Source organism: Cyprinodon tularosa, unplaced genomic scaffold (genome assembly GCF_016077235.1).
Source record: "Cyprinodon tularosa strain WSP-4 unplaced genomic scaffold, ASM1607723v1 ctg622, whole genome shotgun sequence".
NCBI classification, from domain to species: Eukaryota; Metazoa; Chordata; class Actinopteri; order Cyprinodontiformes; family Cyprinodontidae; genus Cyprinodon; species Cyprinodon tularosa.
Window position 1 is genome coordinate 103,968 of NW_024039366.1, and position 27,788 is coordinate 131,755.

General features: G+C 37.6%; 1 protein-coding gene across 3 annotated transcripts; it reads right to left on the minus strand.

The window, feature by feature from the left end:
* On the minus strand, positions 1-27,303 carry LOC119798410 (oxysterol-binding protein-related protein 7-like). 3 transcript variants are annotated; one of them, XM_038307869.1, is made up of 24 exons: positions 27,285-27,303; positions 27,077-27,156; positions 25,839-26,031; positions 24,409-24,537; positions 24,039-24,092; positions 23,834-23,947; positions 23,516-23,683; positions 21,945-22,080; positions 21,677-21,795; positions 21,309-21,395; positions 20,600-20,756; positions 20,303-20,436; positions 19,153-19,245; positions 12,723-12,903; positions 12,563-12,637; positions 7,727-7,941; positions 7,489-7,626; positions 7,351-7,414; positions 7,204-7,282; positions 5,626-5,770; positions 5,376-5,526; positions 2,350-2,476; positions 2,140-2,262; positions 1-767 (listed from the first exon to the last, which is right to left on the minus strand). In XM_038307869.1, exons 3-24 carry the CDS (start codon positions 25,959-25,961, stop codon positions 659-661), a joined length of 2,721 nt encoding a protein of 906 aa, XP_038163797.1. In that variant the 5' UTR covers positions 25,962-26,031; positions 27,077-27,156; positions 27,285-27,303; the 3' UTR covers positions 1-658. The 3 variants fall into 3 exon arrangements, with proteins under 3 accessions (XP_038163797.1, XP_038163796.1, XP_038163798.1); XM_038307868.1 differs by having other exon boundaries at positions 27,250-27,296; XM_038307870.1 differs by lacking the exons at positions 19,153-19,245; positions 27,285-27,303 and having other exon boundaries at positions 27,077-27,275.
* Between the last annotated feature and the right edge of the window lie 485 nt (positions 27,304-27,788).

Genomic DNA, 27,788 nt, shown 5'->3' on the forward strand with positions numbered 1-27,788 from the left:
TCTTGATAGGATTGTTTATTTTGGAAGGGGGGAGGGACTTAAAATAAGAATTTTCTATTTTTTTGTTGGCAAAATGTTGAAATCGGTAAAAGCCAAGCAATTTTGGTCTATGTAATTCTAGTCGATCACTAAATGAAAGCAAAAATAAACATTAAAACTTGATTATGTAATGTATACTCAAAACACCAAAAGAGATCACAATGCCAAACCAAATGAGAAAATACAATTCATGTCAGACATTTGTATTGTGTGGCAGGAAAAAGAGCAACACAACACATTCCCCTAAAATATAACTACCCCTGCCCTTGATGTGTAAAAGCTGAAAATACAATGTTTTCTCCATGTGTTTAAGGTAAGACAAATACAAATTAGACAGAAGTTAAATGGAAGAAAATAAAAAGTCTGATACCGACAGTTTGACCAAAACTAAACTAATTTGGTTAACAGGTTTCATCATTCCATCTTGCATCCATGTTGCATACTAAATTAAGGTTCATTCATGTTTCTATGAACAATCAAGCAATCCCGATGCTAGGAGCAATGTACAGAGCACACAGTCTTAGTTTGTGTAGTTGAGTCACCACAGTACCGATGCAATTTGTACTTTAAGAAAAATTGTACTCTGCAATCTGAAACTTCACCATGTATATTTAGTGCTCTACCACAAGTCTAGATTTTCGGTCTTTGAAAAGCCTGGATCTTGACGGATCTTCCAGTAGGTTCCATTATGCAGCCACACCTCTCTGCCAGCCTCATCAAGTGCTTTTCTGTAAAAAAATAAAATAAAAAATAAAGTCAGTTATGTGCAATAACCTCAACAGGGCTCGATGTTAACCATTGCCCGATCTCCCGGGGCAAGTAGTTTTTATTGTTGGGAGAGTACAAATTTCATTGCATTTGCTCGCCGGGCAAGTGCAATGAACGCAAAAAAAATTATTCCTCACTCAAAATTACTTTAAAATCACTGCCATTCGCTAAAAATGACCCACAAGCATTGCCAGCACCATTTTTGTTGTTTTGTACACATTCTTGCATGATTTGAAAAAGCTGCATGATTTTCCGCTAGATGGCGTGATTTAGCTCTTGGGGAGAAAATTCTGCAGAGCAGCAGCTGGATGATGAATTTAATCTATACTATAATACACGCTAGATTTAACATGATGAGTCAGGGATTAGAAAAATAATAATTGTATGCGCACAATGTAAATATTTCTATCATATGGCAGTCTTCTGTACAGTGGTCATACATTAAAAAATTTACATAAAATTTTTTTTTCTCTTAGACATTGGAGTGGTGCATTTAAATGTTATAGAGCGAAACATGTTAATTGGTGAGTAGTAGTAGTGTAAGTTTTTAACCTGTCAAGTTTTTTTTGTTTTGATTTTTAACATTACAATTTATATTTTTCCAAGCACACAACAGTTTAAAGCAAAGTTTAGTTTTAAAAGAATGTGCAGAAAGGATTGAAAAGCATGTTAACACGGTAATGTAGGCTTGAGTTGATTATCTGACGCATGCATGTACACACCAGGAACCTGGAAACTTACTGAATTACAATAAAACATGTTTCATTGATAAATATGGTTCCTAATATTCATTTTTGTATATATATATCAAACATTATACTGGGCAAGTAAAAATTGTTTCTGGGCAAATGAAATGTAAAAAGCCACTTGCCAGAAGGGCAACGTCAACCCCTGCTGAAGCATAAAACTAAGCATAATCTAGTGTCCCAACAATGGACACTGAAGTGTGGAAGTTTTATCCTGTGTTAAAATATAGATGTGCGATATAGACTGTCCTAATATCACGCAAACATGGGATGCCAGGGAAGCCCACCAAATGTTTTCTACACATGCACAATTGACAGAATTGTATGTAAGCCTTAAAAGGAAAAAAATAACAGACTGATATTTTTTCTTCCCTAACATTAAGCCCTGGAAAGCAAGGTGGGTTCCTTTAGAGGCTCATTGTGAATACGAGTGTATTGTATTGCAGCACTTAGCAATGGAGCTGGTAGAACAATGTATTGTTAAGAGAAAAAAAAAAAGTTACATCTTTGATAACCTTAGTTAAAAAGTTTAATCCCCTCAGTAATAATATTTTTGTCCACATAATGATTATAAAATATAATTTACCTGAAGAACCTAGGGATGTGTTCCTCTCCTCTTTTAGCCATTTCCTTCCTCCTTTCTCTTTGCTTTTCCTCCACCTCGTCTTTTCTTTTATCCGCCTCTGCCAATTTCCCCTCTTCTAGGAGCCTGTTGAACAGTGAAAACAAATTAAGAGAATTCAGAGAAAACATGTATATTTAAAATATTTTGAAATAAAGGAAACCCGCTCATTACCTCTGGTCTGGCCTGAAGCGAGTATCTGTTGGGGGGAGGACATCTTTCAAGTCTGCAGTCAGTTCATTTAGTTCTCTGGCATAACGTGAGAAACCGTAGAACTGGAAGTGGTCATCGGGCTGTACATCTGGACAAAAAATAAATAAAAATTAGAACTGGAAGCAATTATCAATGGATTACAAGAACGTCCCATGTATTCATCACCCGGCACCTAAAATGGATACGGACCAGAGTCCCTAAAGGCTTGCAGTTTTGCTACGCATGGTATTGCAGTGTAATCAAAAATCCTCAATTTTGTCATTCTATATCTGACAAACAACATTTTTTCCCCATTTTTATGCTTATTTTCAAAGGAGCAATTTCCATAATTCTCAAGAAAAGTTTCAAGTTATAAATTACTATTAAGATAAATACTGATTTCCATAGATGGTATTTTCAGAGAATAGCCTTCTCAGTTTTACTTTGCCAAAATGTATTCACAGTAAAAAAAAAAAAAAGATCAAGACATTTCTGTTTTGTTCATTGACCAAGACCATGTTTGCGATGAACTGAACTTGTATACTCAAATATATTCTGTACTGATGAAAAAATGTCAAATTTTATTCTAATGAGTAGAAATAAAGAACAGATATATGTATATTTATTAAGAATATACTATTAATGATCAGAATCCCCCACAATTTTTTTTGAAAACCATGGACACATAATACATTGATTGTTAGAAGCCCTCCCTGCCTTGTGATTTTTTTTACCCAAAAATAGTCACTTTGTTTCAGCTTTTTTATTGTCAAGTCCCAGTGCTGCATCTGGTGTTTGTCACAACGCGCTATTATCAAAGTCATCTTGAAAACATTCTTCTTCCAAATGTTGGCTACATATTACGTGTTTTTTCTCTGGCCAGAAGTTCGATGGTAAATCCTCCCTCTTCAAGTTGGCGATCCAACGACCAACCCGTCCGTGGAGGATCAGGAATTCGAAAGGTGAAATAACTAATTTTATTTTTTCACTTTTACCCAATTTATTCCAACATCCAGCTGCCATGCACGTGGGCATTGTCAGTTTCACTATAGCTCTGGTGAATTTCAATAGTGAAGTCTTCTGGAAATCTTCAATACAGGTGCTGGTCATAAAATTAGAATATCATGAAAAAGTAGATTGATTTCAGTAATTCCATTTAAAAAGTGAAACTTGTATATTATATTCATACATTACATACAAACTCATATATTTCAGATGTTTATTTTGTTTAATTTTGATGATTACAAATAACAAATGAAAATCTCAAATTCATCATATCAGAAAATTAGAATATTACTGAAGACCAATAAAAACAAAGGATTTATAGAAATGTTGGCCAACTGAAAAGTATGAACATGAAAAGTATGAGCATGTACAGCACTCAGTATTTAGTTGGGCCTCCTTTGGCCTGTATTACTGCAGCAATGCGGCGTGGCATGGAGTCGATCAGTCTGTGGCACTGCTCAGGTGTTATGATAGCCCAGGTTGCTCTAATAGTGGCTTTTAGCTCTTCTGAATTGTTGGGTCTGGTGTATTGCATCTTCTTCTTCACAATACCCCATAGATTTTCTATGGGGTTAAGGTCAGGAGAGTTTGCTGGCCAATTAAGAACAGGGATACCATGGTCCTTCAACCAGGTACTGGTAGCTTTGGCACTGTGTGCAGGTGCCAAGTCCTGTTGGAAAATGAAATCTGCATCTCCAAAAAGTTGGTCAGCTGCAGGAAGCATGAAGTGCTCTAAAACTTCCTGGTATGTGGCTGCGTTGACCCTGGACCTCAGAAAACACAATGGACCAACACCAGCAGATGACATGGCACCCCAAACCATCACTGACTGTGGAAACTTTACACTGGACTTCAAGCAACGTGGATGAAGTGCCTCTCTTCTTTTCCTCCAGACTCTGGGACCTTGATTTCCAAAGGAAATGCAAAATTTACTTTGGACCACTCACCAGCAGTCCAGTCCTGTTTCTCTTTAGCCCAGGCAAGACGCTTCTGACGCTGTCTGTGGTTCAAGAGTGGCTTGACACAAGGAATGCGACAGCAGAAACCCATGTCTTTCATACGTCTGTGTGTGGTGGTTCTTGAAGCACTCACTCCAGCTGCAGTCCACTCTTTGTGAATCTCCCCCACATTTTTGAAGGGGTTTTGTTTCACATTCCTCTCCAGGGTGCGGTTATCTCTCTTGCTTGTACACTTTTTTCGACCACATCTTTTCCTTCCCTTCGCCTCTCTATTAATGTGCTTGGACACTGAGCTCTGTGAACAGCCAGCCTCTTTAGCGATGACCTTTTGTGTCTTGCCCTCCTTGTGCAAGGTGTCGATGGTCGTCTTTTGGACAACTGTCAAGTCAGCAGTCTTCCCCATGATTGTGTAGCCTATAGAACTAGACTGAAAGACCATTTAAAGGCTTTTGCAGGTGGTTTGAGTTAATTAGCTGATTAGAGTGTGGCACCAGGGGCCATCAATTTTGAACCTTTTCACAATATTCTAATTTTCTGATATGATGAATTTGAGATTTTCATTTGTTGTCATTTGTAATCATCAAAATTAAACAAAATAAACATCTGAAATATATGAGTTTGTATGTAATGTATGAATATAATATACAAGTTTCACTTTTTAAATGGAATTACTGAAATCAATCTACTTTTTCATGATATTCTAATTTTATGACCAGCACCTGTAATTGTTGTTGATTGCAGATGTGTCGAGTAGTTCCCATTGATTTTGCTTGTAAAACGGGGAGAATGGCGCTAGGCTTACCACACCGTGACGTCACTGCTAGAAGATGGCAGGAGTGAGGTACTATATTTGGGCAAAAATGGCCGCTCCTGGACTCTGATCGCAACAAAAATTATTTATAATGTTTACTGATTAATGCTGAATTCATTAAACACTGCAAACGTATTAGTTTTAGGTATAAATAATTAGCCATCGTTTATTTCTTGTTGACCGGACTTTTCCTTTAAGTAAAAACTTAATAATGCAAAACAAATTGTGCTCACTGGGCTTCCAGATGCAGGTTGGTGTAGTCATGGTATCGCAGAAGATGCCTTCATGCCAGAAGCCTCCAAAACGATGGACCACCTCTCCAGCCTTGTCCAAAACAACACCCTGAATCTCGTTCTTACTGTTCTCTGAGCTCCAATAGCGAGACTAAAAAAGAAAATCAAAACAAAAAATTTTTTTGTAACACTCAAGTCAAAAATAAATTAAAATGGAAAAATAAAATATGCATCCATGATCATATCTTGCCTTAACAAAGGTCATCTTGCAGGTGCACACGTCACTTTTTGTGTTTCTGATGACCACCTCACCATAATGCTCCAACCAGCGTTGTTGGCTCAGTACATTGTGGATGCAGGTCACTGCCTTATTCCACTCGTAGTGATCCCCATACCTACATACACAGAATTGATTTTGTTATTTTACTCAAATATTTTTATGATATCTACATGACATTCATGGTTTGGTAGTGAATGAAATCAAGATGGAAAAAAGTTAGCTAATGCCTTCTCTTCACATCGACTCAGGCTGAATCACAAACCACCCACTTATCACTAACCCTTAACCAAGAGTCACTCCCAATGAAGTCCCAGTCGCAGCTATGGAAATATTAGTGTATATTGTTGTTTGTAGTTTTATATTTTTCTTTTATGCTACTTTCATTGGGTTACATTTTTAGTAAGACTAATGTAACTACTTGTTATTCTGATTCGTATTACAAAAATGGATTTTGAGAGGCCTTTATTTTGACATCATGCTAGACAGGAAGTTGTTAGAGGATGTGTTACAGGAGTCAGTTTGAGCCTGCCTGCAGCAAAGACAGCTGCCTGTGTTACAGTTTGTTTCCATGCTTGTTCAAGCAACGTCTTTTCACAAAGTAAAGATTCAGTAAATTCACAACAAAGAATCTGCTTCTGTGGAGTTGTTGAGTATCTGTTTAGCTGCTTGGATAGCTAACTCTTAGCGAGGCCAAGACATGTATATATAGTAATATAGATTCCCAAGCTTTTACTTTGGTAGTTCACCTCTGCTTTTTGGGAAGTACATTTGCATAATAGCTAAATATTTAGCTGGCCCTTATTTTTCCTCCTAAAACACATTAAATCATAAATATTGCTCCTAATTTTTGACTGCCTAACTTTAACCCCATAGTCAGTGTTATGGCAACACAGGGACACCCTGTGTTTGTTGCTGTAGCTCTGTGGCGCAGGATGACATAAAAAAAAAACATTTGCCTCTTTCTTAGTTTTATCTGAACATGTACATTTGTTCTATTTCAAAAAGGACCTTCCTTTTTGGAATTAACTACACTCTTTCATATACCCAACTTCTGATTCTGTCAGCACAGAATTTGGAAGAACCTTATTCCTCCAACAATAGGTTGCTGTTACACCTGCTGCCAAATTCCAGCAAAGCCGCACTGATCCAGACTCACTATTTGAGGGCTGGACAGTCCACTCGCCCTACCCACTATGTGGTTTGGGATGGCACTTAATGTGGCGGACCCTCCGTTGAAATACGCAGACAGAGGGTTAGTGCTCATGGTTAGTATTCTGGGCTTGTTTGGAATTAGGCCTCAATTTGATAAACAAATACAGCCACAACACAAGGGTAAGTTTTCATGACCTCCAGGTCAGCAAAATTGTAGAGAAAACTCTACTTATGTAGGTGTGTTTGCTTTATTCTTTTATGGCAAAACCACAATGCATAAAACATGGGCCACTTGAAGCTGATTGAACATGCATGTAAGCAATAGAAGTGTGGGCTCAAATGAAGATATTACATCTGGCTATTTCTTTTTTGTATATCAGAGTGGCAGTGACTCACCTTGGCAGGGAAACGTTGACCAATCCAGTTGAGATTATCTCCACCGACTTTCCCCAAAACTTGTTTTTCCACCTCTGATCTATTAACAGACAAACCGTTAACTCTCTATGCCAGTTATATTCAGCTATAAAATAAATAATTTCCTACCTTGCCAGAAAGTAAAATTTTCTGACTCTGCATGACAGGCTGAGATGGGCGGGTGGTGGCTAACCTGCCGAGGTATATAAAACACTTTTTTCATATCTTCTTTAAATATGAATCTCATATGACTTCTTTTGATATTACCTGTTCACTGATGTAATGGAATCCCCTGTCTTCCCGGTGATTTTCATAGGTTTCTCCAAGAACAGGGTTGAACGGTTTATAGCGATTTCTCCAAGATGCCCAAGCATAACCAGAAATTGAGAATGCTGCCACATAAACCTAAAAAAGAAAAAAAAAAGAAATATCTCTTAAGAATTTTTCTACTATCCAGTATAATTATGGCCCTAGCAGTTTGTGAATCATAGAGTGCCACCCTTACCATTCTTAGATATGGGTCATCAGTGTTATTGGCAATGTCCAACAGCTCTGTATACTCTAGCTCTTCACTAAGTCTCTGCAGCAAAGACAGAGGCTCATTAAGAGCCACTGGCATAGAGACTCTGGACAGGTCCTTGCCAATGTTATTGTAAAGGATGGTCATAATGCCAATGTGACTGTTGTCTCCTCCAGGAGCAGGGAGTTTGGTGCGACGCCCTGGAATGTTGGAACACAGGAATGACAGGTATTCATTCATTGACTTTACAAAAACAGTGCTTGCTCCAAAAATGGAACAAAAAAGTAAAATAATAGTAACAATAATCCAGACATAAATCTATATAATGCTAAACAGAGAAGAAAAAGGGAAAGACTACTTCATAAAAAATTCTTACAATAAGACTTTTATTAAAAACACTTAAATAGGTCAAGAAAATATTAAACATAGCTTTCATTTAGCTCAAATGTGTATATTCTTTTGATTTATTGGGAAAAAAAATCAGCTAACCCCTCTTATTTAAGTCAACTAGCTAATGACCCAAATAGCTCCAGGTAATAAATCAGTTTTACAGATAACATAAAAAAATAAAAAATTTAAATTCATAACAGATTGCTACCTCACACAAGGAAGAAGGTAGTCCAGAAGTAAAAGTAGAAATGACTTGTCTGCATTCTTATACCAACACAAATCCATAGCCGAGATAGAAAGCATAGAAAGGTGTTGGATTATTTATGGCTAGAGATTCTGCAAATACGCATGTTCAAAACATCCAAATTTTAATACTCCTGTGAGGTTCAGTAAAATAAATTCTACAAACCGACTCCTGAGGTGAGGTTACAGCTTTTTTAAATTCTTCATTTCTTACCAGGGGTGTCAAGGGGTAATTACTTTTTTAAAGACAACTTTTTCAATTCTACTAACATTTTTTGCAATCTCTACTTTCTACTCCTTACATTTTAAAAATAAACTGGTTAATTTTGTTTCATTTACACTCATAGGATTAAAATAGTTTTTCTAGATGATGCAGTATTAGATTTATAACTAATGGCAACAGTGTCAAATTTAAGTAACTTAAATGTGGTAATTTTTAACCAGAATTGTAGAAAATGTTTCCTTACTATGGTAGTGCAGTAAAGATTATATGCTTAAATGCTACTTTTAAAATTTTACTTGATTAAAAAGCTGATAAACTTCGACGAACATGTTTTAAGACAGTAGGATTTATACTCCTAGTTGAGTCAAATATGAATACTTTTGGCCCCTCTGTTTCTTACCCTGTAGTTCATTTGGTACAAATGTCAGTATAACCAGCACAGCATTTTATAGTTACAGATGGGGGAATTTCTGCATCATCCAATAGCAGTTTAATTTACAGGAGAGCATACCTGAACATATGCTGTATACAAGTCAAGGTACTCTCCCCTGGAAGGTATTGAAGTATAGCCAATTATGTCATCAGTCATCTCTCTGTTCTGTCTGCGCCTCTTGTTGCATAACTGACATTTTTGCCATAGGCTACATTCTGTGCTTGGTTTAAAACATCCTGTTTAACAACAACTTGGGCTGAATTCTGGCCGTTTCTCAATATGTGTACTTTTGCGTTCTCATGTGCTCGTGTACTCGAAAAACATCGTTAGCCTCAGCCCTAGTACTGTTCCAGTTCACAAGAAAAGAAGACTGAGAACAGAAAAAATCCCTGAATGTTGTTCTCGCCCCTCCCTCTTTATCCCGCATGCATCAGAGCAGACCTGTCCATTCTTGAGATTGACAGCTGCCCCAGCATGCACTGCAGCTTCTTCCAGGTTAGCGCTCACAGAGCTCAGAATATTAGGTTAAAAGATCTCTTATAAAAGTACATTTTAAGATAAGTCGAGAACATACTTTTATTTGGCCCATTTACCGATTTAATGTGCAGTTTTAAAAAAGTTCAGATGTTGAGAGGACCGTGTCAACCAGCGGATCTACGAGGCTAAAAGCAGCCGTTTAGTTCGACTGCAGCCGTCCTCTCTCTGCATAGCCGCATGTGAAGTACCGCTGGCTATGATGGTGAAGTTTTTTGTTTTATTTGGCAAATGTTCATTTGTGTTTATCTGGCTGTGTTAACTATTATCCCCCCACCCGAATGGAAAAGGTAAGAATTTATTATCTAGAGACTATTAAGAGGATGCAGCTCCAGACGAGCCGAGCGTGTGGTGACGTCACAAGTACGTATCTGTTCCAATTGACCCATATTTATGCTGCGTGCTCCCTTTTACCCAGAGCTCAAGCTTTTTTGCATTCTACTCAAGAACATACTTGGCGAGGAGATGTACTTGAGGAGCGTTCTTGTGAATTGGGAAACGGCTTCCATTTTTCCATCTGTCAGAACAGTGCAAGCATGAAAATATTCTATGCTAGTCTCTTAATTCTTCACTTGAATTGTTCTGAAACGCCTGTATGGAAATTACACAGTGTCAAAAACTTTCAGGTTTAATACTGGAGATATTCATGCCAAAAACCTAACCCTTAGGGGAGAAAGACAAGACAGATGAAACTTTTCTGCTCACCTAGTTTTAACAGTTATCCTGGCTCAAATCTTTTTTTTTTTTTTTTTTTTTTTCTTAACCACATTGATTGGAAGGAAAGCAGTAGCTTTGAGCAATCAATAGTATCAGAGTAGAAGCAAGTGGTTCCTGGTGCATATATTGCCATTACCTCTGTTGTAGGTGGCAAATTGGCCAATTTCTCTATGGACCTTAGGTAAAGCCCTAGGATTATTCTTAAACCCAAAGACTTTGTAAACTCACATTTTGAAATTGGGAAGACAAACACCACATTGTGTGATGCCTACCATTTAGATTTACAAAAATGGAGAACAATTCCATGTGGAAACATTTGTCGGAATGAGAAAACCTTCCTTGGTGCTCAAATTTTCAAGGCAGGGCGTTATGAATTCTAATTTACAACATTTATCCAGTATCAGCTTCCTGCTGAGTGTTTTAATGCTAAAACCCATAATTCACAAAAAAATGAAAGACGTCTCTGTTGAGGTAGATAGAGAGCCAGCAAAGTCAGATAATATGCAGCATGACCATTTAGGATGCAGTTGCTTTGAAAATTATCCAGTATGGATACGATTTCGAACCACAAATGGAGGTGGCTAAAATTGGATATAGATACAAAGATTGAATTTAGGTCAGGTTTGCCTGTAGTGTGAGCCTTAGAGCCCCTGCTTCTTTTCCTCACAGTAACATTTTTCCCTCCATCCTTTAATACATGTTTGGATTAGAAATGGAGAGTACAAAAAAGGTTATGCTGAGATTTTACAGAAAATTTAACTTAAATCACTTCTGAAGTCACTCATTAAGTCCCGATAAGGGACAAAGAGTGTGGCATCTGTAAAGATGTCCAGGAGACCATCTGGGAGAAACAAAATGAGCCAGTCTTCCTAAAAACACACATACCCCTTTTGCTGGAGTTATGATTTTAAACTAGGTTTGTCATCCCCTTTCCTGTATTAAGGTTTTCTAAATTATGTGAGTATTATCTGAAAAGCAGCCCTGTAGTTATTTTTTTTTATATTCACTATTCATTTCAAATTCCAACAACTCTATTAGGCTTGACCAAGACATCTCTTACCAGCTAAGATATAAAGAATTTCTTAAATATAAGTGGGTGTCAACTGGTGGGGCTTTTACATTTACCCAAATCATACTGGTCAAATTTGATAAATAGCCTTGGGTCAAATAAAGAAAGTTAAAGAAATGGCACAAAGTCAATTTAAAGTTTTTCATGAATTTCATTTAATACCTTTGGCACATTTACAATTCTTACAGAATTTTGAGGACCTCAACTTATAAATCTAAGCTTAGACTATATTTTAGATAAGGCTTTGTTTTGAGGTGGGTACTCTTTAGGAAACTCCCCCAATTATACCCTTGTAACGAAGCACACAAATGCGTACAATTATTTTTTACAGCAACACTTACTTTTGGGCATTGGGGATGTTAGACCTAACCTCCAGGGTTACTTCCCCTAAAAACTATTTGGCAACACTGTACTGTCGCCAAATTAACTCGTCTCCTTCAGCATTTTAGAATACACTTTGGACAAAGTTTGACAAGTCAAGAAGTTTCTTGTAAAGACGAGGCAAAATAACCCCTCTAGATTAAATCCTACACTACATAATAAAAAAATTTTCTGATCACTTAAGTCCAAATCAATTCAATTTATTCATATAGTGCAAATCTACAACACACATCATCTCAAGGTACTTTACAGAAACAACTCAAACAGATGATACAGTCAGATTGGTTTAAAAAATTCCAAGAAATAACAAGCTCTACCGGAATCCTTTATACAAGCATGAATGAGGTGGCAGAGAGGAAAAAACTCCCTTTTAACAGGAAGAAACCTTCAGGAGAACCAGGCTCAGTGTGAGCATACTTCTTTCAAAGCCCACTCAGGGTTCAAGTGTTATGGATCATATTTTTTTTGCCAAACAGCAACTATAAGATTAGTTAGCCCCTATGTGTAAGAGGAAATCAAACCACCATAAAGCTGCACTCTGTCACATAAGTAATAAACAACTGATGGACCGTCTAACGTTACACAGGCAAGTTTTTGTGCAGAGTTCAAGTTGGATTTGGTATAAAGCCAAACTGCCATTGATTTTTCATAAAACCATAATTAGGTAAACAATGGTGTTTTCTCTGCAATATTTTCAACACTTCTAATGTATAAAACCATTTCAAAAGCTTACCAGGTTCATTTATGAATTTTTGAACCATGACACAAATTAAGTTTTATTATGCCGCTGTGTTCAATATAAATCATCGGGGCCACAGAAAAGCTCTTTACCTGTATCGGTGCGCACTAGGTTGGGCTTGTCAGTTGCACTATTTAGACTTTCTCTGTAGTTGAGAGTGGCAGTTGCTATGAAAAAACAAAAACATTGAATTAGTGTGTTGAAGATGGTAACAGCAACATCTATTTTGAAAGAAAACATGAAAAAACTTACAGTGACCTTCATCAGGCTCTGAGGTGCTGGTTGTAGTGATGTCACTCAAGCCTGACTCATCCGATGCCTCAGCCTCTGACGAGGTCTCGCATACGATCACCTCATTGGCATCAAAATATTCTGCCATAGAGTCTGCCACTGAAGGAGCACGATGACTATGACGACTTATAGACGGCGACCTCTGTAAAAAATAGCAAAAGGACAGAAATCTTATTTTCAACATTACATTTCTTCAAGTTTAATATCCCAAAGACTGACAGTCTGATGATTATTAGGATCATTCTGTAGAAGAATTTTGGAAGAGTTCCCAGAAAAACGCCAACACTTCTTCAAGTTCTTTGCTCTGAAACTGCAACCTCAATAAATTACATAATAAACCACGCTCCACAACAAAAGATAAGCAGCACCCTGCTCTAAAATTCAAATGTTGCCAGTTCCCTGAAACTTTCAGATGCGTTTGCATTACCCTAAAAACTTCAATCAAATGGCTGAACTACCTCACTTCTTATGCAGTCAAGTTTTACACAGCTGCTAATGAGCTTCTATTGGACTCCGCTGCCTGCAACTTTTAATGCCTCTGTCTTAACACACCTGTGTTCTATCAGATGAGCATACCCCGTCAGACCAGCATACCTATACCAAATACATATGCTCAAGACGTCGGATTTGCGTGGATCCCTTCAGTTTTGGACGAAAAATAAACTTTATGTCAATGGGCAAAAAAAAAAAAAAAGGATATGGCAATCTGACCTTAAAGGGAAACGCTTTTTTATTTTATTTTTTTAAAACCACATTGGGCCCTTGATTTTGTCCCATATCATGTTCTACTCACCCATATAAGTTTTGTGTTATTTGGAGCTGTTCTATAGATATTCCGTTAAGTTATATCCAAGTAACGTCGTCTTATGGGCAAAGCCTTGAAGGCACAAACTGAACTGTTCATTATTTATTCGTTATGGTACGCCAGCAATCATAACATGTAGGCGAATCACTGTCCCCCAGACATCCATGGTTATATTATTTATATCTTTTAAAAACAAAGCGGCGCGCGCATGTATGACGTCATCCGCACGCCGGACTGGAGTTGTGACAGGCAGCAGGGGCCACAGGCGGCTACGCTCCATCCTTTCCATTCATTCGGCTAGCTAATCTGAATCGTTCAATTCCATTTTGAGAGCCTTTAAATTGTTTTTTGTACTTGAATAAAGGAATAAATGCCAGTTGAGATGATTTAAAGTGTATTTTTTGTACAAAGCTAAAGAGATAAACGGGTACTGATGGGTGTATTGGTCAAGAGGTAGTCTGTTGTGTCCTTTCTTGCAATCAATTCTGCAGTTGAATCTCCAGATTAGTCTGTTGTCTAGGTAATCAGGTGTTTAATGCACTTTATGTTAATGGTGTTTGACCTGTTCTTTGGTCTCCTGAATTCAAAATTGTTCCCTACATTTAGGATAGCCGTTACCACACCATACAGCACACTGGTCAACCAACTCCCACTACTAGTCTGTAGCATCAAAATAGCCTTGCATTGCATCAGCATTACATGACCACTTTCACACTTTTTCCTCTAAAAAAGTCATTTATATGGTGAACAGAATAAAACAGGATTAGGATTTGATCTCAGGAGAAAGTGTTGCTTTAGGGATGCATGATTCCATGTATTAAAGTATGAAATCTTTCTCTGGAACAGCCATTGACAAACTTTTGGAACACTGGCATGAGAAGGAGTCACGATCAAGCACCAAATACTGTCACAAAATATAGGGGTGTTTTGGCTTTATCTTGGCAACAGGTGAGCTCATAACATTGCTTAGTATTGACAACATCAGATAGTGAAATCAACTGGTTGCCAGAACAACACTGTTGAGGCCTGGGTAAAAAACAAAAAACTGAAGTTTCAACCTTATATTTCAATATCCTGGCTGCATAGACTTAAGCTCATAGTAACACATTCTTGAGGACACAATCTGTTGTTCACACATATTGCTAATTTACCAACAATTTAATCAATACTGAAAATTCTTCTCATGCAAGTTTGCCAGACACTGAAGAAATGGCCCAGCAACCATGTTTAATTCAGTTTATTTATATAGCGCCAATTCACATCCCAAGTCATCTCAGGCATTTTACTCAGACAATTCAACCAGATCATACAGCAAGATTGGTTCAAAGTTTTCCATCTAAGGAACACCAGTTGATTGTGTCGACTCATTTACTTTACAGAAGTGTTTCACATCAAGTATGCTTGGGTAACAGTGGAGAGGAAAACTTCCTTTTAACAGGAAGAAACCTCCAGCAGAACCAGCCTTAATGTGAGCGACCATCTGCTGAAGATGATATAGAAAAAGAAGCAGAGATACAAATGGTTGCTGTCAACCAGCTTCACAGGCAGCCCTGTCCAGGAAACACACAGCTAGGTATTGGGTGAAAGAGAGCACATACAGTTAGTCACAATAAGAAAAACAGGACTACACTGAAAAACAGACCAAGCTCCAACATCTATAAACAAAGGTGTTAATGGCAGCAGCACAGCTCTGGGATGTTCCAGTTAACAATACTGGATTGTAAATATTATGGGTTTGCCTTTGTTAAGATTTGAAATCCCTCAAATGTGTTCCTCAGAAATCTTACACCGTCTATCATAAAATCGATTTGAATCGAGGTTCACAGAAGGAAACCGTCAGCAGAGTTAAATTGGATCCATCACCCTCACCTTCACAGTCATCATCATATGGTGACTGTGAAGGTGAGGGTGATGAATCCTCCCTGAATTCACGCCCAACAAACTTCCTAGCAGACATGACACTGAATCTGCTGCAACTGCAAATCTTTATTTTTTTCTTTTGGCAAGTGGTAAACAGCAGCTAGGTTAAATCCAGGATTGAAGAAATCTTTTTATGCAGGCCGGGCGCCTCTGGGCACATTGCTGCCCATCTCAGGACACTGGCTTGTGACATTTCATGGGCATTTAGTTGCCATGCGTTATGCATAAGATGGACTGTCATTTTAATTCAATTCAATTCAGTTTATTTATATAGTGCAAAATTCACAACACATGTCATCTCAAGGCACTTTACAGTTCAACCAGATCATACAGTCAAATTGATACAAAGTTTTCTACCTAAGGAAAACCAGTTGATTGCATTGACTCAAATACAATCCCTCACACTAAGCATGCTTGTAGCGACAGTGGAGAGGAAAAACTCCCTTTTAACAGGAAGAAACCTCCAGCAGAACCAGGCTCAGTGTGAGCGGCCATCTGCTGAGGCCGACTGGGGTTCAAGGAGACGGAAGCAGAGACAGATTTCACACGAGTTCTGTAATTGTTATGAATACTCTATGTATACAATCAATTTGGCTGTTGCTATGGTGCGGAAGCTGCACAAGGCTCCACGCCCCTCACTTAATTCTGCTCAGCTCCATACACACAGAAAGCTAAGAGTGTTTGGACCAACATTAACATTGATTTATCCGTGTACCCAGACAACAGAAGAAAGGTGAGACAATATTCTGGAGCTTAGACAGAAGGACAGGAGAAGACAGCTGAGGATCAGCAAAGCCTGCTGGGCCAACACCAGGCAGACCAGGGGACAGAAGGCAACAGTTGGCTGGTGTCTTCTCTGGAGGTTACAGGAGGAAAGTCTTTCAAGGGCTAGATTAAAACAACTTTGTAAAAGCCACCTAAAAATCTTCTAATAGCATTCCCACTGACTCCTCCATTAACATAATTTTCAGTATTGATTAAAAAGAGCTTCTCCCAATTGCCTCCTTTAGTGAAACGAACGTAAACAAAAGTTCAGATTTTCATCTCATGCAATTTTTGCTTCTCTTTGTTTGCGGTCACAAATGCGATCAAATTTCACTAACTTCACCAGAATCGTGCCATCCACCTGACTAATCTTCACTCCAGAGCCACTTTTACATAAATTTCGCAGCTAGAGCAAAAAATTCTCCTGCTATCTCTGAGTTTGGTGTGAACCACCCAAATTGTTCTGGTTTTATAGATACCTAAACACAGCTCTGTGTGGAGTTGACAACTGAAATGCTGTCCAATCTCAAAAAATACATTTTTATTTCATAATTAAGAAATTCGTTTTTATTATGCCTGCGAAATGGGTATAGTATTTTATCCCAAGTGGTCTTAAAAAGTATTGCATTTAACTTTTGGAAACTTGTAGGAACCCTGGATAAGGACCATGATCATTCAGGAGAGGCTCTGTGTAGAGCTGCTGCTCAACATCGACAGGAATCAGCTGATGCTGCTCAGACATCGTTTTCTGATGCCCGCTGGATGCCTCCCTTAGGGGGTGTTCCAGGAATGTCCCACTGCAAGGACGCCTACAGGACGACCCAGGACACATTGGAGGGACCGTCTATTTGAGTGCTTCAGGCTTTTCCAAGAGGAGCTGGTGGAGGTGCCCCTGTGACACCTTCCCTATTGGACACCTTTTTGACTTCAGCGTGAATGCAGCATTTTGAAAATCAAGGCTCCCTTTAGGAGCACACAAACATTCTTGGCTCATTATTAGAGCCACTCTGCAGTCGTCTGTACCCCCTTTTCTTATTTCATTCATTGTTGAAGCATGAACGATTCATACTGGTGACCCATTAGAAAAATCAAAAGAGGGAATTTCACCAAAAGCAGGGGGATGTTCATGTAGAATGCCATTGCATTTCTAGTGTGGACTGTATTACTTTTTTTTTATGAACCCAATTTTCGTTTCAAGCTGTTCTTTCTTATGATTTATTCCAGGAATCTTCTTTGACACCAATTCCTCTTATTGCATCTTTAACACCCAAAGTAAAATTTGAAAGAACTTTTAAAATGTGTCATATGCCTCCTGATGAATTCTGTTGTGTTGCTTCTTTAAAATTGTATTGGAAAAAAAAGCCAATATTGATCAATCTACGCATCTACAACGATGATTGGGAGACAAAGCGACAAGGATGAAACTGATAATTGCTCCTCAAGATAAAATCCTCAATTATCCGGCATTATTCTACTTTTAAAATGTTCTGTTATTATAATTCTACTTTAGAAAAATGCTTTCTTTGACAATGCCAAACTCAAAGTAAGCATTTGTTTGAAACTTTGAAACTGTTTGAAACAAAAAATATCTCAAAATATTTTGTTTCAAGACAGCAAAATAAAAAGGGCTTGCCAGTCTTATTCAAATCCATTTTGAGTATTGCATCAGTATTTTTACTTGTTTAAAGAAGGTCACCATCAGACTGCAAGGTTTTATACAGGACAAGAGAGACTAAATCACTACAAGATACCAGTGGTTCCAGACTCACTGAAAAACCCACACTCCACAGTTTTTGAATTAAGTGGCTCAGAGGGTCTAAAACTGCCATTTATTTCTTGAGCTTCACAATTGCTACTTTCTTGGCAAAAACACCTAAAGATATATTTAAATGGAATTTTATCCGTTGTTTTTCGCTTCATTTATTTGATCTTGGTGACACACCTTGTGATCATCTGAGAAAAATACTGTACTCGTTTACCCAGATATGCTTGTTATAGGACTTCAGTGCCTCTGCAATCTTCCTTCAGACTCTGTAACCATGGTTTAATAATAAATAGCAAAGCTAACTTGAATGTAAGCAACAGTGCAATTTTTTTTTTTATTTTATTTTTTTTTTCCATAGCCCAGTGTGGCATTTCTAATGCCTTGGGTTAAAGACTGGCTACTATGCTCTTTTCATCCCCTGAACTTTCTATGAATATGTTTGGATATGGTACCTAACACCCAGCCTCTTTGGCAACGTCCCTTTTGGGCTTACCTTTCCAGAGAAAGTGTCAATTACCATCTTCTGGACATAAGTCAGTGGTCTTTCCTACAATTGAGTTGACTTCTGACTCGGAATGAGAGACCATGTAGAGCAGGGATGGGCAATTCCAGTTCATGAGGGCCGGTATCCTGCGACTTTTAGATGTGCCTTTGGTTCAACACACCTGAATCAAGTAATTGATTGATGATTGAGAGGACTCTGGAGGAACTGACTGCATGCTGAGGAGGTAACTCAGCCATTTGATTCAGGTGTGTTGGACCAAGGATGGATCTAAAAGTTGCAAGATACTGGCCCCCAGGAAATGGAATTGCCCACCCCTGATGTAGGGGTTTAGGAAACATCTATTCAGTATGGAGCCACACCCTCTGAAATAATTAGAAATCATTGAACCTTTTTTTTTAGAATGTTTAAATTTTTGAGAGGCACCTTTAAAATTACCCATCTTCTATAATCAATCTTGTAAGGCAAGGTAGGAAGAAGAGTGTAGGGACCACAAAAAATGTAAATGTTAATTCAGCAGAATGTATACAGCAACATCTCTTTAGAAGGACACACAGCAAATAAATTTCCCATTAAAGACTTGGATGAATTGGATAGAAGCATGGCAAAAAGATCGATCAAGTAAAGTACACACCTGATCTGTACAGACAGTACAGAAGGATTCATCAGTAGAGCCAGAGGACAGGGAAACCGAATGGACTTTGGTCAGATGGGACTGCACATCAAGCTGCACATGCATATACAGAGAGACACGGAGGAATAGCAGCAAAGCCATGCAGAAAATAGCGTAGGAAACAGGAAAAACAAGGAATAGTAGAATCCACTGCACCCTCTTTGCAGTGAATGTTTATGCATTTAGCAGATGCCTTTTGTAGGCACTCATTTGAAAATTAGTTATACCAAACAGTTCCTGGAAGAGGACATTACAACCTTTAACTTAAAAGATCTTAAAAAGCAAAGCATGGAAACATTTTAGCCAGGTTCTATTTATTTTTTAGAATCTAATCTGGACTTAAAAACAAACTTAACTCACAAGTTGTAATACATCTTGGTGTTAAAGAGGACATGCTCTCATTGTTAAATTTAGATTTTAAAACCTGGCAATGGACAGTTTTCTGTGTCCAAATGTGAAGAAAAAAAATTTATTGTAACTGAAATAATGAACTCCCAATTAATATATAGATGATAGTCACTTTCAAGGCAGACCGTACAAGCAACTGAGAATTAAATGGTTTTAACATGCAGCAGCATGTACATTTAAATACAAAGACATTCAGTTTCAGTGTGTCACAGCCATATCTGTTCAAGGAAGGGAAAGACAAGAATACTGACAAAGAGAGGAACTCAAGGAGTGTTCCTAACTAGAAACAGCACAAACCTGTTGAGCAGTTTCACACAGAACCTCCTAGAAACAAGGAAGGCTTGGCTTCCTTTGTATCTTTAGGCCGATACTAATGAAATGTCTGCTAGTAAGCAGTAGAATCTTAAAAACTTAATCCTGGTGAAAAACATGGTGGTGGGGCTTTAGAGGTCTTCTTTCCATGTTTGACAATGAATTTGCTTTTACCTGCAGCTAAGTGAGAACAACTTCCCATTTCTAGTGAGGACTGTTTGGGTGAGGGGTTAGGTTTAATATTGAATGCTATGAATTAGATGTACACAAGTACTGGTAATAGTAAGGTGTGGATTTAAGCCAAAGGCAGGGTTGAAGATGAATGCCATTGGGAGATAAGGCAATTAGTAAGTATTCAAAGCACGAATGAATGCATGTGTTAGAACCTTACCTCAGAAAGTGTGGTGCACAGTGTTGCCAGCTGCTGTGATGCATTCTGCCTCAGGTCAGGGCTAGCCCAAGCCTGTCTCAGTCTCTCCCTTTCCATGGTCAATACCTCATGAATGGAGGTCAGAGAAGCATGCACTAGAAGAAATCATTTGCAAGAGCTCACCACTGCAGCCTAACATAAGTCTATTTTGATAAATAATGCAAATACAGTCAAATTTGTATAGGAGTATGCCATAAATTTTAAAAACTGCAGCAAAGTCATATTACCAAAAAGCTACCATTTGGTAAAAGGCCTTACCCCTCTGAGAAAGAACACAAATGTCTTGGTGTAGCTTTTTAGCCTCCGGTGAGGTTACTTGAGGGTTTGAGAGCTGCGTATAAACATAGTCTGGTATGGACTGAACAGACGCAGCCATATTGGAACCGTTGTTTGTACTCAGGTGACTTGATGTGAACTAGAGATGGAAAGACAGACGGCATTAAACTGAAAATGGAGAATAAGTGTAAGCATTGGTGCACTTAACTTTTTTAGTACAATGTAGTTCTGAACAAAATTGTCAGTCGTCTCCCTTTTTACAGACACAATCTTGGCTATTAGTTACAGAAACCGTCTGCTGCCATGCTGTAAATGGTCCAGTTTGTTTTAGACTAGAGATTATTAGGCCTTGTCAGAATGGCTTATGCCTCGGTGGAACCCAGTCTGGCTGGCAAGGCTATCCCCAAGTGATAACACCAATTTGATCAAACTGAACAATGACTGTATTAGCGAGATGGTGCAGGACCAAGTAATTGCTAGCAGCTTAAACATTTATTAAGTTTTTGCCTTCACAAGCAAGACCAGTTTTTAAACCATGTACAAGTGTTTTGTACTTGGTAAAGAAGTTCACAGAAATTCTTTTTTTTTTTTTTTTTTATCGGTTAGGCATTTTCCAGTGTCCATATTGAATATATTCAGAACATAACGAGTGGAGAAATAGCATACATAATTAAACAAAAAAAGGTCTTACCATTCCACCCATGGCCTCAACACGAGACAAAGTCCTTGAGTGACCCACCTTCCCGGACTTCTTCTTGGGTTTCTCCAAGAAAAGATTCTTAGAACAAAACAATATACTAACGATTATTAATCAAGTATATTGTGAAGTATAAAACAATTGTTCACCATAAAACTAAAGGTTCCCAAGTGTAGAGTTTTCTTTTGTCACAGTAAATATTTTATATGGAGAACAAAAGCAAAAGAATAAGTTGGTCACCTTTTTATTATATGATTAAACAACAGTATGTACTCAGTTGGCCTTCTTATCAGTAAAGGATAAAATCAAAGCAATATATCTCCATTACACAACATTTGATTAGCTGGGATCAGGGTTCTTGCCTGCATGCTGATGCGCATCTCAAGGTCAGTGTTAGTGAGCGGGATTCCTCCTTCAAGCCAGTGGAGTCTCTGTATGAGCTGAACCAGTTCTGTCAGTTCTGCTTGACTCCGAGCCAGGTCTGGTTATCAGTAGGAAAAGTTTGAAATGTAAGGGAACAAGTAACCAGTATGGCAATGCTGGCTTTTAATAAGGTAGGCTATACCAAACACGTGGAAATATGTTGTCCATTTAGTTTGGACTAATAAAGATCAGAAATATATGCGTCACCATTAGAAGTTGCATCAATGTTGTGGGTCTGCTGGAGCCAAGCAGACACCTTGTTGTTGACCCCCGAGTAAGAGGACATGGGAGCAGCGTTCATCTCTGGACCGGCTACAGATGCTGAGCTGGCGTAGTGAGGCAGCTAGAAAACCATATATAAGGAGAAAAAGAAAAGAAAAAAAATAAATAAAATAAAAAGACAGACCAGATACAATAAGACCTTATATGAGGACTAGACAGAAAAGAGAATACATTTCCACAATTTAAAATTTTAATATTATGATAAAAAAAAATTGATTCAAATGTTCTATAATTTTCACTTCTTTAAAAAAAAAATAAATAAATAAAGTAGAATATATATATATATATATATATATATATATATATATATATATATATATATAGTTACTTCTCCCAAAAAGTAACTGAAAAAAAGTGGGTGGGAACGCTGTCTGATGTGGTGTAAATATCAGACTGCATTACCTCTACTCATGGGTGTAAAGTTTTTTTAACATGGCGTTCAGATCTAGTGAGTGTATGAAATTAATAACTGGGAATGTCTAATTCTGAAATCCTGTGTGTTTGGGTTGTTATAGATACTGCAACATTCATCTATCCATCCATATTTCTCCCTTTCTCCAAATAGGCTAACATTTGATCGTTCTCGCTCTCCTTAGTTCCCCTGTGGCACGAGCACAGGGTGGCTGTTACACGCCTTTAGCGAGCATGCGCGTTTGAATTGTGCTGCCTGCGTCCGGAGATGCAGCGGAAACCATATCTGATGGGGAAACGCAGCTCGACGTAACACCGGTATTTCCATCTGGAAAACGCTGTTTTGCTGCTGGAGTCCTCCTCACTCTCCATCTCTCTGTGTGTGCTGTACGTTAACAACCGCCAGCAGAAACACCCACCAACCCAACTGACAGACGGAATCTCACTATACATCAGCCAATCTCATCCTCCCCTCTCTCATGACAAGGCGCGCACGAGTCCTATCATGAAAAAAAGGTTAATTGTGCGACCTGAGTAACGTGCAGTAACGGGGTGTCGGCAATGGTAACTGCATTATAGTTACAGTCAAGTAATTAGTTAGATTACTTGTTACTAAAAAAAAAAAAAAAAAAAAAAAAAAAAAAAAAAGTGTAACAGTGTTACTTTCAACGCCATTACTGATAGTAGCAGCCATTCACAGTATGGCCTTTCCCAGTCAAACGCAAGCCTATTCCCCTGCGACTGCTAGCAAAATCCCCTCCAACTTCCACTCACTGGCCTTCTGGGCGTGCATATTTTTTACTCCGACTCCATCCTTTAACTGATTCACAGGGTCTGACAAGGAGATGACGCTTGTCTTTACATCTTAATGTCCACAAATCATGACAAATATTTTAGGACAAATATTGATTTTTAAAAAGGAATTGTAGGGGACCAGCCAAGGGCCCATCAATGAAAGTGGGCTAATTTCAAATGGCTACTACTGCAGAAGTACATCTTTTTAGTAATATATTAAGTCATTCACCTCCTACACAAACGAACATTTAATCACAACAAAATTACCACAAAAAATGATTTAAACTCACAGTCGATTGGTGTTGGTGGGTCATATTGGCCATAATGGGCAGTGAACTCTGGTTCATTGAAAGAGCATGAAGAACACCTCGATGGACACTCATTGCTTCCTGTTTTCTAAAAACACGGTGGGCAGCCAGCTTTGTCAGCCAAATGTAGAAGAGATCACTGCTCTTCGCCTAACAGAAAAAAAAAAAAAAAAAAAAAAAAAAAAGAAAAAAAAAAGTGAGACAAATGATTAATGCCAAATAATCTTAGGAACATAAATCTAGGTTAAAATTTAAGCATCCTAATGTTTTAAACTGTCTCATTCATTACAGTTTAAATACCTTAAGATGGTAAAGGTTGTCTCCACCATCGAGATCTATTCGTTTGGCCTTTTTGTTCACCGACATAACAGCCATGCTGACATCCAGGGAACCGTGGAGTTTTCCTTTCAGAATCTTAAACACAAGAACAGTTTTACTCATCTCTTCAACCATGTTGAAAAATAAACTTTTTTTCTTTTGGATCCTCAGAACATCTTTAACTCACATCTTGTTGAGTCTTTGCATATTTGAGAATACCCTTCTCCAAAAGGAAGTACCTCTAAGGGAGAGAAAAGAGGCAATAGAAAACCCCAGGAAGCGAGTTATTTCAGCAAACATTTTGTTCAAACACGTCACAAGTTTTAGACAATTATCCTAAAAATCAGGTTGTTTTATCGACAAAATGTCTGTATGAAACTTTTCTAAATACAACCAAGCAAGATACTAGTTATAAAATAAATACAATTCCAATACTTTGTTGTATTTTGAGAGAAGAAAAAAAAAATTCATACATACCCATTTTGTTGATAGACCTTAACATTTTTAATGGATATGACCCTAAAGAGCCAAAAAGATGTTATTTATACTCAACTCACCTTGTGCCATCCCTTTAGTGGGTACTTCCTTCTCTTCATGAGATAACCCTCACAGATCCCAGGAATACTGAGGTCCATAGAGGAACCAGGGGCAGAGTAGCCATCATCCATGATCTCCCAGTTACGAGACTGACAAAATCAAATGCATGAATAAATATTTTGAATAGTAATTGACAAAGCCCCTGGGCATTTTAAACTGATCGGGTAGCTTTAAATGTAAGAAAGATGTATGCAAGTAATTCTTAATACACTTTGCAGTTACAGGAAAAGCAAAGTATATTCTTCCTGGTTTAAAAAAAAACAAAACAAAAAAAACAAAAACAAGAACTTTTCTAATCAATTGTTCTGAAGGTTAATTGTACTAGCCCATCAATCTGAGAAAGGCTATGGAGGCTAAGGATGATGGACAAAGAAAATAGTTGGTTTGAGAAGGGTGTGAAAGAAGCCATTGATGTTAAGAAAAAGAATGTTAAGAAAAAATAAATAAACAGAGGGGGTGGACTCAGATTTCAGCTTTCAAAAACCTACAATGCAGCGATAGAGATGATTCCTTCCCGCTATCATCACAATACCCTTTACAGGGAAGAGAAGAAATCGCCTTTTCAGCCAGGCCAACAATTCCATTTAATTTCAGAGACCGGTATGGGGCATTGCAGGCCAACAAAGGAAACCAAATGACCCCCATTCCAAAAAGGTGGACCCGTTTGAAACAAAAAGACTGTTTGGCTTCTGTATAAAGCGTCAAACTAACGCCATTTCTGACATTTGAATTGAAACAGCTTCCTAGGTGAGAAGCAAAACGTCTTCAAACTTGGAAACAAAGTCCAGTGGATTGTTGTTTTTTTAAACTTTTTTGGAAGGCTATGGAGGTCATTTTCAAGCACATTGAATTGTCATTCTAGTATCAGGTAAGGCCGTTTATTTGCTAGACTAAAAGCAAGAATGCAACTCATCTTTTCAGAGATGATTATAGGAAATTTACCAGAAGCTCTCGCTGTGCAAAACAGAGACACTGCAAAAAACAAACACCATATCATAGGTAAAAAACAAAGTAAATAAAAAAATAGGTAAAAAAATAGACTCAAGAAAGCATAATTTTAGCTTGTTTTCAACAGCCGTAGAGAGAATAGCATTTTTTCCCTTAAAAATATGGTATCTGGACAAATATATACATCAACATTAAGTCTTTAGAAAAAACAAAAACCATTTGGAAAGACAGAAAACATCTGTAAACAAAAAGTACTGGAAAACAACGTCTCGTGACAACAGTATTAAAAAAAAACTATGACAGTATTGTCCCATTTATTGTCCCAAACTGTTGCATCCAAGTAAAAAAAAAAAAAAAATTTATCTTATTGGAAAATTTTATTGAGTTAGATTTTTTTTTTTCTCAGCTGCTGCAATTACACAGTGTTGTGCATTTCCCTCACCTGTTTTGAATACTTGGATGAACCCGTGCTGTTATTCCGAGAGTGAGTTGGTTTGAAAGTACTGGCAGGGGATTTGTCAGCGAAGCTAATGACAGACTGACTGCTGCCCGCCTGAGGGTCCATCAGGGTGATTTGATGAAGACGGTTTTGCAGAGACAGAAAGTCTTTGGAGCTATCTGCGTTTCATGGAAGTCTGATTAAAAGAAAACAAAAGTAGTGTTTGATCAATTTAATAAAGAAAAATATGATTGATAACAGGATGCAGTGTAATCTTTGTGTCGGAAAAAAGTAGTTTGATTACAAATTCAACAAAAGATTCTCAATTTCAATGACACTAACATGGAAAGTTATTACCGTAACTAAAAGCAAAGTGAACAGGAGCCCAAGCTCACGTTGAAGTTTTATGATGTGACAAGTAAATATTCAGCTCAATTTTATATTGCTAAGGCTTTTAATGTGTATTTCATAAATGCTTAGAATGCTCTGCCAATGAACTTAAAAGAAATTGAGGGAATTCTTATTTTCTGTATAATTATCATTAACTTGTGAAAAAGCTTTTATGTTTTATTGAGATTAATAAAAAAAAAAAAAAACATTACTTTAGGAAACAAAAGGCATCGTACCTATTTTGATCAGAATAGTGTGTGACTGGTTAGAGCAATAAGTGACAAAAATAAACTAAAAAAATTTAGATTTTTAAATAAACTGATATGTTTCCATTTAGAAAACTACTATCAGTAAATGGAATATTTTCATTTTTTTGGCAGAAATCACCAAGAGCTGAAAGGGTGTTTCATGGGGCCATCTATATTACGAAGCAATGTTTAACTCAACATAAACTTGACTTTTTTTTTTATTAACTACAGTAATTGTCTGTCTTACTTTGGTTTAGAGGTTTAATTAGTGATCATAACCAGTATTAGTAAGCAAAAGTGGGCCTACTCACCCAGTACCCAGTCAATATAGTTAAATTGTTGTTCACCAATTCAGAATCAAATCAGGTATTTTCAGTTAGGTAATCATAGTTAAGACCAGCCCTGTTGGCCCTGTTGCTTTCTTGTTTTCATAAGGGAAGGGAGAGGAGGAGAGACAAGGAAAAAAAAACTTCATATAAAAAAAGATTACACAACAAGCGATACATTACAATAACCTTATCTATAAATTAATCTTCAAAGTTTATAAGACGGCAGATGTAGAGAGTTCAGCTAGCCAAAAGTCTAATTACAAATTAAACTCACCTGTGATTAGCAAGATAATTTACAAGCTTAACTTCTTTGGTTCACAGTAAATCCCTCCTGTTGAATTCCTTCAAATTTTCCTGAGAACAAAAACAATACAAAATAAAAAAAAAACATGTAGAGTAGAATCCTATGAAATATTATGAAAGGGAATTAGCAGAGCAAAGAACTACCATCTTCTTCTATGTTACAAAAAGCACTACCTCACCTGAGAGAAAACCTGCTTGTCAGAGTGGTTTAGATCAGCGAGCAAGTATCTGGGTGGAGCCAGTTGTTGGAGAAAAAAAAAAAACAACCTCCCCAGACAGGATCATCAACTATGTTGCAACAAGAATGAAAAGCTATGAAACAGAGCTTTTATCAGATGATAGACCTCAAAAAACCAGCTGGGGTTAAAAGCTGTGATGTTCCAGCAGCACACAAGCTAGCAATGTTTCCGCGTCAGCATTTTGTTATGTTGAAAATATGTCATAACAATCACTATGTGATGCCATGATGTACAGGAAAAATTTGGTCACACAAAAAACTTAACTGCCTATTTCTAAAGGAAGGCTTTTCTCAGTCTGAATGTAGAGGAGATATCACAAATAAACCCATTTGGCTTTCTGAATTTTCTGTCTCAGAACAGGTGATATCAATTAGGTAACTCAACTATGAGTCAAGTTATGCAAGAGTTAAGTGTGAGAGCAAGGATTTCAAAAGTCCTCCTCAA